This window comes from Erythrolamprus reginae, chromosome 1 (assembly GCF_031021105.1).
Source record: "Erythrolamprus reginae isolate rEryReg1 chromosome 1, rEryReg1.hap1, whole genome shotgun sequence".
Lineage (NCBI taxonomy): Eukaryota > Metazoa > Chordata > Lepidosauria > Squamata > Dipsadidae > Erythrolamprus > Erythrolamprus reginae.
Genome location: NC_091950.1, coordinates 419,520,538 through 419,533,090, shown reverse-complemented (window position 1 = coordinate 419,533,090; position 12,553 = coordinate 419,520,538). Strand labels below are relative to the sequence as shown.

The 12,553-nt window shown below is 42.6% G+C and overlaps 1 protein-coding gene across 1 annotated transcript in view; it reads left to right on the top strand.

Moving 5' to 3' along the window:
- The window catches only part of BCAS3 (BCAS3 microtubule associated cell migration factor), an 845,338-nt gene that overhangs the window by 276,562 nt on the left and 556,223 nt on the right, over positions 1–12,553 (top strand). Inside the window, 1 exon segment of the mRNA XM_070735381.1 lies at positions 6,327–6,591. Within this exon segment, the coding sequence (XP_070591482.1) occupies positions 6,327–6,591 (265 nt within the window).

Here is a 12,553-nt window from a genome sequence, read left to right as displayed (position 1 = left end):
GGCCTCCACCCTCCCTGTGGTTTCCCCAATCATTTGCTTTTACATTGATTCCTATGGGGAAAATGGCTTCTTCTTACAAACTTTTCTACTTGCGAACCTGGTCATGGAACGAATTAAGTTCGTAAGTAGAGGTACCACTGTATTTCTTTTTCCCCCCCAGTATATATTTTTAATTTTTCTTCACCTTAAAAACATATATACATAACAACACATATACCTTCAATGAATAACAATATGTTTGTAAAATCTTTGATATTAAAAATAATAAAGTACCCTAAATCATGTTTCAAATCACAAATTATTCTGTCTGTCTAAAAGAAGAAAAAAACCCCTTAAAGTATAATTTCAGTAGCTAATTTTAATTTAATAAACGACAGACTAAGTAATTTTAATTTCAATTCTAATAATCATATTCTTACACTTTCAAATTCCATTTTCAACCTATTCTACTTTAACTTTATGTAACATAATACTGTAAATAATAATAATAATAATAATAATAATAATAATAATAAACATATTTATCTAATGCTGCCTCTTTTTCTCTTTTTCTCTTGATTCTCTCAACTATATTTCTCATTTCTTTATCTCTTTTACAATAAATTTACATTAAATATTTTATCCATTTTTATTTTCAATCCATGCATAAAAATTTCCCCAAAATTTTATAAAACCCTGAGTCTTCTTTATCCTTAATTTTCATTGTAAATCTATTCATTTCCGCAAAGTCTATAATCTTCTTTAGTACTTCTCTTCCTGTGGATGACATTTCCAACATTTCATCGATTTATTCTTTAAAATTTTGCTAGTCTCTCTGGAGACATATGCCATTTATAAAACATACATTTTTTAAAAAATGCTGTTGCCATCATCATTTTATAATTCCTTTCCCATAGTTGCTGCCACATATTCATATCTATTGTATATCCTATATGTCTCATCCATTTTATCATTGTGCCTTTTACTTGTTCAGTAACTTTTTTGGTGCATTACATTCTGGGCGACCCTCGTACGTACATATATACATATATACTGTATATTCTTTGCAGTGTGGCGTGATTTCGCAGAATTTTAGGAGGAATATTACACACACACACACACACCCTGCATGTTCATAATTCCTTTGGTGGTGTGGCATGGCTTCAGAGCCTGTTGAATGGAGGCACTATTTTGGCTTGGCAAAATCATCGCGGGCTCACTTTATTGTAAAGAGAAACCTCTCCGTTTTGCCTCTTTCAGGATTTGGATGCCTTTTCCTCTTAAATAACCTGCTGTGGAAAAGCCATAACTGCCGTGGCAGTGTTAACTCTGTATCCCCACTGCCTTTTTGTCTACCCGGAAGGCTCCTTGATATCATAGGACCCTTAAATTAAAAAAAGAAAGAAAAAAAAGAAAGTAATCCTAAGTATTTTCCAAAAAACCCTTTATTTTATTTTCCGGAAAGTTGTTTTGGCAATTGCATAATTTTTTTCCCCCTTCACATGGAGAGAGATCCAGGATCTTCGACTTTCAGGATTGCCAAATTGTGGGGCGGGGTGATTTTCTTTTAATTTTGGTTCTAGCTTTTCCTTGGCTAACCCCCTTTAAACATAGAAACATAGAAGTCTGACGGAAGAAAAAGACCTCATGGTCCACCTGGTCTGCCCTTATACTATTTTCTGTATTTTATCTTAGGATGGATATATGTTTATCCCAGGCATGTTTAAATTCAGTTACTGTGGATTTACCAACCACGTCTGCTGGAAGTTTGTTCCAAGCATCTACTACTCTTTCAGTAAAATAATATTTTCTCATGTTGCTTTTGATCTTTCCCCCAACTAACTTCAGATTGTGTCCCCTTGTTCTTGTGTTCACTTTCCTATTAAAAACACTTCCCTCCTGGATCTTATTTAACCCTTTGACATATTTAAATGTTTCGATCATGTCCCCCCTTTTCCTTCTGTCCTCCAGACTATACAGATTGAGTTCATGAAGTTTTTCCTGATACGTTTTATGCTTAAGACCTTCCACCATTCTTGTAGCCCGTCTTTGGACCCGTTCAATTTTGTCAATATCTTTTTGTAGGTGAGGTCTCCAGAACCGAACACAGTATTTCAAATGTGGTCTCACCAGCGCTCTATATAGCGGGATCATAATCTCCCTCTTCCTGCTTGTTATACCTCTAGCTATCCAGCCAAGCATCCTACTTGCTTTCCCTACTGCCTGACTGCACTGTTCACCCATTTTGAGACTGTCAGAAATCACTACCCCTAAATCCTTTTCTTCTGAAGTATTTGCTAACACAGAACTGCCAATACAATACTCAGATTGAGGATTCCTTTTCCCCAAGTGCATTATTTTACATTTGGAAACATTAAACTGCAGTTTCCATTGCTTTGACCATTTATCCAGTAAAGCTAAATCATTTACCATATTACAGACGCCTCCAGGAATATCAACCCTATTTCACACTTTAGAATCGGTTTTATCAACCCCTTTTGCAGAGTCCATTGTTAAGCGAGATACATGTATTTGTTAAGTGGCTTTTGTCCCCATTTTACAATCATTCCTCCCACAATTGTTAAGTAAATCACTGCTGTTGTTCAGTCGGTGACGCAGTTGTGAAATGAACCTGGCTCCCCGCTTGAGTTTGCTTGTCAGGAGGTGACAAAAGAAGATCACGTGACCTCCCAGGACACTGCAACCGTCATAAATGTGTGACACTTGCCAAGCACCCGAATTTTGATCACATGATCTTGGGGATGCTGCAAAGGTCAACTGTTGTGGCCTGCCAGCAGCTCATGCAGCGGATCCTGTTCAAGAGGAGACCAATTTGGTGGTGTGTCGGCGGCCTGTGCAGTTGGTACTGAGTCGGGTAGTGGGGAGGATGGGGAGGACTCGGTGCCAGAGGCCGAGGGTCAGCTAGGGTCTTCGGAATCTCCAACACTTCAGAGCAGTGATGAGGAGGAAGAGGCTTAGAAACATAGAAACATAGAAGACTGACGGCAGAAAAAGACCTCATGGTCCATCTAGTCTGCCCTTATACTATTTCCTGTATTTTATCTTAGGATGGATCTATGTTTATCCCAGGCATGTTTACATTCAGTGACTGTGGATTCACCAACCACGTCTGCTGGAAGTTTGTTCCAAGGATCTACTACTCTTTCAGTAAAATAATATTTTCTTATGTTGCTTTTGATCTTTCCCCCAACTAACTTCAGATTGTGTCCCCTTGTTCTTGTGTTCACTTTCCTATTAAAAACACTTCCCTCCTGGACCTTGTTTAACCCTTTGACATATTTAAATGTTTCGATCATGTCCCCCCTTTTCCATCTGTCCTCCAGACTATGCAGATTGAGTACAGATTTGGTGGTGTGTCAGCGGCCTGTGCAGTTGGTGCTGAGTTGGGTAGTGGGGAGGATGGTGAGGACTCGGTGCCAGAGGCCGAGGGTCAGCTAGGGTCTTCAGAATCTCCAGAGCAGTGATAAGGAGGAAGAGGCTTCTCCTATTCTTGATGTACGAGTCTGCAGGGTTGCCAAGAGACAGGAATGGTTACTCTAGAGGAGGTCTCCTTGGGAGTAAGACTGGGGACCAATTGGCCCCTCCCCTAAGACATCACAGGCAGCTAACAAGCTGCAGAGAACAACATTTGTGAAAACCATCTGATCATCGTCTCCTCCATGTCGGAAAGACTTCTGCCTTGTTTTCTCTGCTGCTGTTTCGGTTATCAAGCACTACCTCTAGGCAATTTGCCAACTCTCTGAAGCTACCTAAGATATCAAGACATATTTGCTTTTCTTGGCTTTAAAACTCTTTGAACGGATACCAGCTATTAATTAAATTAACTAGCCACTAGCCAAAACAGATTGCTTGCAGATTGGTGTGTGCATATTCACTCGTAAGGCGTTTATTAGTAGTGGTGTTTGGATTAAACAAGTGCGTACAAACTGGGCGTTGCGTTACGTTCTTTGCGGGGACAGAACAACAACTGTGGAAAAATGGTCATAACTAAATCACTCCTTTCAGTGCCATTGTAACTTTGAACGGTCACTAAATGAACTGCTGTAAGACAAGGCCTTTTTACTGATTGTCAGATTGTGAGTAGAAGTGCATTGCAAGTCAGTCTTGACAATAACCGAATAACAAAGCCGGAAGGGACTTGGGAGGTCTTCTAGTCCAACTCATTGATTAAGGCAGGAGTTCTTACACACTGCCCCCAAAAAATGAAAGGAGCACTTAAACAACACAATATAACTCCAAGTAAATCAAACTTCTGTGATATCAAACTGTCCACTTAGGAAGCAACACTGATTGACAATCAATTCCCAGGCTGTTGTGTACAGAACAAAGTATTCAAGGAGAACATTTCATTCATTCAGATCTAGGATGTGTCATTTGAGTGTTCCCTTTATTTTTTTGAGCAGTATAGCAGGGGTCACCAAGCTTTCAGACCTCAGGGACCACTACATTCATAATTTTAAATCCTGCATGCGGACCATAATATGATTTATATATATATAAATATATATATATAAATATGTATATGTGTCACATGTTTTTTTTGCTGAATTTGAAAATTAAGGGAGACTAGGCTAGATCTATTTCGGCCTTATTTTAGCCTCATCAGCTAGCCATACCCACTAGGACTTGAACCTGCAACCTTTGCCTTGTAAGGCAGAGAATTATCCTCTAGGCTACAGTATCCAATCCCTTCAGCTCTGCACCAGGGAAGGATTACATATTTTTGTGTCGAATCACCCTGTTGTATTGAAGGAACATCACAGCTCCTTATTTGCCTCTCGGCCCAACCCAGGGCCATTTCCAAGGCAGTTAATTTTATTGATAGCCAACAATTCTATCTGTATGTGTCACATGTTTTTTTTTTGCTGAATTTTGAAAATTAAAGGAGACTAGGATAGATCTATTTCGGCCTTATTTTGGCCTCATCAGCTAGCCATATCCACTGGGACCTGAACCTGCAACCTTTGCCTTGTATTTAGTGCGATATAAAATGGATCTTCAACATTTTCTCATGGACCACCAGTTGGTGGTTGCTTTATCTAGTCCAGGGGTAGGCAAAGTTGGCTCTTCTATGACATGTGGGCTTCAACTCCTAAAATTCCTGAACTGGCATGATTGGCTCAGGAATTCTGGGAGTTGAAGTCCACAAGTCATGGAAGAGCCAACTTTGCCCACCCCTGATCTAGTCCAACCCTCTGCTCAAGCAGGAGATTCTTTCAGACAAATGGCTCTCTAATCTCTTCTTGAAAACCTCCAGTGATGGACACCCCCCACACAATTTCCCCTTCCCCTTTTTCCTCCTCCTCTTCCTCCTCCCCCCCTTCTCCCCCTTCTCTCCTCCCATCTCCTCTTTCAGCTCACAAACCCCTCTCCCTTTTAGCACTGATAACGTCACCAAGTTGGGTAATGAAACGTCTGCAAGAAAACGGCCAAGCTCAGAGAGCACCAAACCCCCCCCAGTCTTCCTCCCACTCTTCCCTCCTCCTCCTCCTCCTCCTCTTCCTCTCCACAAACTCCACTCACTTCTAGCACTGGTGATGTTACCTGGTTGGGTCTTGAAACAGCTGCAAGAAAACGACCAGGCTCAGAGAGCAACCAAGGCCCCACAATCTTCTTTCCCCCACTCCTCTTCCCCATCCCCCTTCTTCCTCCTTCTCTCCCACTTCACAAGCCCCCTCCCATATAGCCCTGATGCTCCCTAATTAATGAAACATCTGCCAGAAAAACCAAGCCTCAGAGAGCCCCCAGGACTCCTCATTTCAACCCTGCGCTACAAATATTCCGCTTTATCAAATTGCCTTCGCATTTTATTGATTGATTGATTGATTGATTGATTGATTGATTGATTGATTGATTGATTGGATTTGTATGCCGCCCCTCTCCATGGACTCCCCCTCTCCATGGACTCGGGGCAGCTAACAACAGTGATAAAAACAGCATGTAGCAATCCAATACTAAAACAACTAAAAACCCTTATTATAAAACCAGACATACAGACAGACATACCATGCATAAATTGTAAAGGCCTAGGGGGAAAGAGTATCTCAGTTCCCCCATGCCTGACGGCAGAGGTGGGTTTTTAGGAGCTTATAAAAGGCGAGGAGGGTGGGGGCAATTCTGATCTCTGGGGGGAGCTGGTTCCAGAGAGTCGGGGCCGCCACAGAGAAGGCTCTTCCTCTGGGTCCCGCCAAACAACATTGTTTAGTTGACGGGACCCGGAGAAGGCTAACTGTGTGGGACCTAATCGGTCGCTGGGATTCGTGCGGCAGAAGGCGGTCCCGGAGATACCTGCAGCCCCTGATGTCCTGCCCGTCTTCCCTCTCCAGGTGCAAGACATCGCCTTCAGCCACGACTGCCGGTGGGTGGCGGTCAGCACCCTCCGGGGGACCTCCCACGTCTTCCCCATCAACCCCTACGGAGGGCAGCCCTGCGTCCGCACCCACCTGTCACCCCGGGTCGTCAACCGCATGAGCCGCTTCCAGAAGAGCGCGGGGCTGGAAGAGATCGAGCAGGAGCTGACCACCAAGCAAGGAGGGCGCTGCAGTCCCGTGCCAGGCCTTTCCAGCAGCCCGTCTGGCTCCCCTCTCCATGGTAAGCCTCCCTTTGGAAACAGAGGTCTGTTTGTTCAAATTTATGATGGCCTCCAACTCCTACAGATTTATTTTTATTTTATTTATTTGTTTGCTTTGTCAGGTACATTATTAATGGTATACAAAGATATAATATTTATATACATGATACTAGTAAGAGAGAAACATTAGGACGGGACGGAAGGCACTTTGGGGCACTTATGCACACCCCTTACTGACCTCTTAGGAATCGGGAGAGGTCAACAGTGGACAGTCTAAGGGTAAAGTTTTGGGGGTTAGGTGATGATACTACAGTGTCTGGTAGTGAGTTCCATGCATTAACTACTCGGTTACTAAAGTCGTATTTCCTGCAGTCGAGTTTGGAGCGGTTTACTTTAAGTTTGTATCTGTTGTGTGCTTCAGTATGTTTTGTGTCATTGTCATTGTTTTGTGTTTGCACTGATTAAACTGCCTAAGTGCCAAACCTAAGTGTCAAAGCCCACTGCAACAACATCGCCAAAAAGGCTTCAAGAATTTTTAACCTAATCCTACGTAGCTTTTGCTCCGGTAATCTCACACTACTAAACAGAGCATACAAAACTTTCACCAGGCCAATCCTTGAATACAGCTCATCTGTCTGGAACAGACACTGCATTTCAGACATAAACTCTCTGGAAAATGTCCAGAAATATGTTATTAGAAGAGCCCTCCACTCCTCCACTCGCAACAGAATACCCTACGCAACTAGACTTACAATCCTAGGTTTAGGAAGCTTAGAACTACATCGTCTTAAACACAATCAAGGGTGTACACATTGACCAAGACCAGAGACCAAAATTATGTCTTAAGTACAGGTAATACTTGTTGTGGTTAGCTCTGGCCCAGCTCCTGCCCCATGGACTGTGGATGTGGGGGAGACATCCACATGCTGCAGGCCTGTTTTGCCCCCGGTGGAATCTGCTGATGAAGGCTCCTCTGACCAAGAAGACATGAGTGACAGGGAGGAGGAGAGTGGGGCAGACAGCTCAGAAGGAGATCAATTATCTAGCTCCTCCTTGGATTCAGAACAAGAGTTAATGATACAGCCACGCATGCGGAGAGCGATGCATAGGCAACAACAACTGAGAGATTATTATCAAAGAAAATGAGGCCACCTGTGGTTGGGTGGGGCTGTGGTAATTAGTGAGGCTGCTATAAATAGCAACCTGTGGGTTTGGCCGTTGTGGAGGATTATCTGATCGTTGTGTTTCGTGCCTGCTTTACTGACTTCAACCTTTGTGTGCTGATTTCCCCCCGCTTTGAAACTAAACCAGAGCAAAGTGTGTTTCACTTTGTGAAAGAAGGACTGTGAATTGCCTCACAGCTGCAAGCTAAGTATCACAGAACTGATAAGGGACTTGTACAAATTACCAGTTTGTTTGGAGACGAGTTCTCTTTGCTACACCAAAAGAGGGCTTGGTTTAAGTGCATTTTCATTATAAAGAACATTGTTTTGAATTTTCAAACATGTGTGTGTCTGAAATTGTATCTGTGCATTTTTGGTAGGAGTCTACCAGAGAGCTCGACAGAACACTTAAGCATATTGGACAGGTGGTTGCAGGAACTAGGCATGGCTAGTTTAATGAAAAGAAAGACCAGGGGAGAACAGGATAGCAGTCTTCCAATATCTCAGGGGTTGCCACAAAGAAGAGGGAGACAAGCTATTCTCCAAAGCACCTGAGGGTAAAACAAGAAGCAATGGATGGAAACTAATCAAGAATAGAAGCAACTTAGAACTAAGGAGAAATTTCCTGAGAGTTAGAATAATTAATCCGTGGAACAGCTTGCCTCCAGAAGTTGTGGATGCTCCAACACTGTAAATTTTTAAGAAAAGATTGGACAATCATATATCTGAAGTAGTGTAGGGTCTCCTGCCCAAGCAGGGGGTTGGACTAGAAGACCTCCAAGGTCCCTTCCAACCCTGTTGTTATTATTATTAACATCTTCTTAAAAACTTCCAGGGTTGGAACATTCACAAGTCTTTCCACTGATTAATTGTTCTCACTGTTTATAGTATAATAAGTTTTTTAAAAGAAACCCACAACCAAGTGCTAGTAAAAAAGATAAAATTCGGGGGAAAACATAGAAACATAGAAGATTGATGGCAGAAAAAGACCTCCTGGTCCATCTAGTCTGCCCTTATACTATTTCCTGTATTTTATCTTAGGATGGATCTATGTTTATCCCAGGCATGTTTAAATTCAGTTACTGTGGATTTACCAACCACGTCTGCTGGAAGTTTGTTCCAAGGATCTACTACTCTTTCAGTGAAATAATATTTTCTCATGTTGCCTTTGATCTTTCCCCCAATTATAAAAATTATAAAAAAGCTAATCAAAGTGGATGAAGAACCTCGGGAACCTCTTTTAACAAGACTGGCGTAGATCGAAGTCAGCTTCGGAAACGCAGAGGTTCTTAATAGATGCCATTAAACATTAATTGGCCATCCATAAAAGAGATATCGAGAGCCTGCTCTTAGATTTTATTTTATCGGCCGCTTTGTTAGCATGTTTGAGGTGCTTACCTCATAGTCCTATATTGCTTGCCAGTCAAAAGATGGATGTTTAAGTGACTTCCTGTCAATGAAAAGCGGCGGGCTTTGCAAGGAGGCTCGAAAGGCAATTCAAAGAAAAGATGAACAGCGAAGGAAAAGTTAGGATCTGTTCTGTTGTTCTTAGCGTTGTTCCTGGACGGCTTTCAAAATAGTGTGATTGAACAATGGAGCTATTTCTGGATAGGTTTAGTCGAATGCAGCCACTTGCTCAAGAATGACCACTCCATTCCAAGTGCCGTGAGCCAAGGCTATATATATAAATTGTGCAAAAGATACAGGATTTCCCATTTATATACTTTATTCTGCCTTTTGCTATTTGTGGAGAAGGGTAACAATAGCTGCAGGGATTCCTCTCCTACCCTTATCATTGATACGAATTCTGTTATTTAACTTCTACTGGGTTTTTTTCTTCCTCTCTCCACTTCCTGTCCTTTTAAAATACATTAGATTACTAACGCAAGGGCCTGCTGTTTGTCCTAGTGGGCCATGTATGTTATTAATAAACCGAAATAAAAATAGATTCTGGTTGGTTAAACAAAATGGTTAGCTTGAAAACTTTTTTTTTTTGTTGTTCTGGCATAAGTGTCTATGGAGGTTTTTCATCATCCAGGTCATGATTGTCCCAAAGGTGATTTTTTAAATTTTTCCCAAGAGAAACTGGACTTTCTGGGTTTTTTTGAAGACATTTCGTTTCTCATCTAAGAAGCTTCTTCAGCTCTGACTGGATGATGGGAAGCGAAATGTCTTCGAAGAAAAACTAGAAAGTACAGTTGCCCCTTGGGGCAAAAAAAGGGCATGGGGTGAGGTATCATCAATACGCCGATGATACCCAGTTATACATCTCCACCCCATGTCCAGCCAACAAAGCAGTGGAAGTGATGTGCCGGTGCCTGGAGGATGTTGGGGCCTGGATGAGTGTCAACAAGCTCAAACTCAACCCAGACAAGACGGAGTGGCTGTGGATCTTACCTCCCAAGGACAACTCCATCTGTCCGTCCATTACCCTGGGGGGAGAATCACTGGCCCCTCAGGGAAGGTTCGCAACTTGGGCGTCCTCCTCGATCCACAGCTCACATTTGAGAAACATCTTTCAGCTGTGGCGAGGGGGACGTTCGCCCAGGTTCGCCTGGTGCATCAGTTGCGACCCTATTTAGACCGGGAGTCACTGCTCACGGTCACTCATGCCCTCATCACCTCGAGGCTTGACTACTGTAACACTCTCTACATGGGGCTACCTTTGAAAAATGTTCGGAAACTTCGGATCGTGCAGAATGCAGCTGCGAGAGCAATCATGGGCTTTCCCAAATATGCCCATGTTACACCAACACTCCGCAGTCTGCATTGGTTGCCAATCAGTTTCTGGTCACAATTCAAAGTGTTGGTTATGACCTATAAAGCCCTTCATGGCACCGGACCAGATTACCTCAGGGACCGCCTTCTGCTGCACGAATCCCAGCGACCAGTTAGGTCCCACAGAGTGGATCTTCTCAGGGTCCCGTCAACTAAGCAATGTCGCCTGGCGGGACCCAGGGGAAGAGCCTTCTCTGTGGTGGCCTCGGCCCTCTGGAACCAACTCCCCCCAGAGATTAGAACTGCCCCCACCCTCCTTGCCTTTCGTAAGCTACTTAAAACCCACCTCTGCCGCCAGGCATGGGGGAATTGAGATCCTCTTTCCCCCTAGGCCTTTACAATTCTATGCATAGTATGTATGTCTGTATGTTTGGTTTTTATATTAATGGATTTTTAATCATTTCTAATACCAAATTACTATTGTACACTGTTTTATTGTCGCTGTTAGCCGCCCCGAGTCTCCGGAGAGGGGCGGCATACAAATCTAATAAATAAATAAATAAATAAATACTGTATTTGGGAGTTTCTGGCATGAGCTTTGTGGACTAGATTCCATTACAGTAGATGTGTGAAATGGGGTTTTCATTTGGGAAAAGAGAGAGAGTGAGAGAAAGAGAATGTGGCAGGCGGGGATGGAGGGATGGAGGAACGAAGGAGAGAAAGTGTGTGAGAGAAAGAGAGATAAGGGAGAGAAAGAGGGATAGAAACAGGAAGGAACAGAGAGAAAGAGAGAGTTAGAGAGAGGAAGATAGATACAGAGAGGAAAAGTAGTACTCTAACAGTAATGGAGAAGAAATATGCGTAGGTTTCCAAAATATAAGCCCCAAAGCATTGTGAACACCAGACAGAAGACTAAGCACAATTTAAAATCTAGGATTGAGTCATTTCTGATGCTCGAGAACAAAATTTACGTCATTCAGCTAACTTCCTTCCATGAGTCTAATCACCTTGTTGAGCTATTTGTAACCGACATCCAGTTTGTAGATGATAAATCCTGATAAAAATGTGAACGTTAGATTTGAAATCCAAGTAACCCCATGGCCATCTCCATTATAGCTTTATACTCTCAATGCTGAAGCAGTTTACCATCTCCTTCTAGTGTAGGATTTCCTGCCTAAGCAGGGGTTGGACTAGAAGACCTCCAAGGTCCCTTCCAGCTCTGTTGTTGTTGTATGTCTGTTGCCTTCCCATCTAGCTGAAAGCTTTTGGTTGCCTCTCACCCAAGTATTAATCAAACCCGAAATGCTTTTCCTTCCAAAATCAGTAAAGTCACCTTGGAGCCTGCTGCTTAAATGGGCTGGACCTCAAGATTTATTGTGAGAAATCAGACCTCCCAAACCTATTTGTTCCTTAGATCAGGGGTCTGCAACCTTGGCAACTTTAAGACTTGTGGACTTCAACTCCCAGAATTCTGGGAGTTGAAGTCTACAATGTTAAAGTTACCAAGATTGCAGACCCCTGCCTTAGATGGGCTCCTTCTTGGTGGCTAAAAACATTTTGGTTTTCAAAACATACATGTGAAAAATATCAGCAGTGGATGCTTCCTTATTTTTATTGTTCTTCTTGTTGTTGTTGTTGTTGTTCTTCTTCTTCTTCTTCTTCTTCTTCTTATTATTATTATTATTTCAACAATACAACACAGCAAATGAGATCACAATGCTGTATTTCGTATTTCATCACCAATTGGGCGCTTCCCAAGCACCTAGGACTGCGTGATGTAGCGGCGAATTATGTGTGCCAATCCCAGTAAAGCGGCCTTTTGCAATTGACAGATGGAGATTTAGTCAATTCCGATGGTTTTCAAATGTCCACTGAGATCCTTTGGCACTGCGCCCAGCTTGCCAAAGACCACTGGGACCACTTTCACTGGCTTATGCAGCTCGATTTTCAGATCTTGGCATTTTGCAAATTTCTCTAGCTGCTTCTCCTCAATTTTGTTGTCTCCTGGGATTGCGATGTTGATGATCCATACTTTCTTTTCCCCCACAATCATGATATCTGGTGTATTATGTTCCAAGTTGGAAGTCCCACAGTAGTTTTG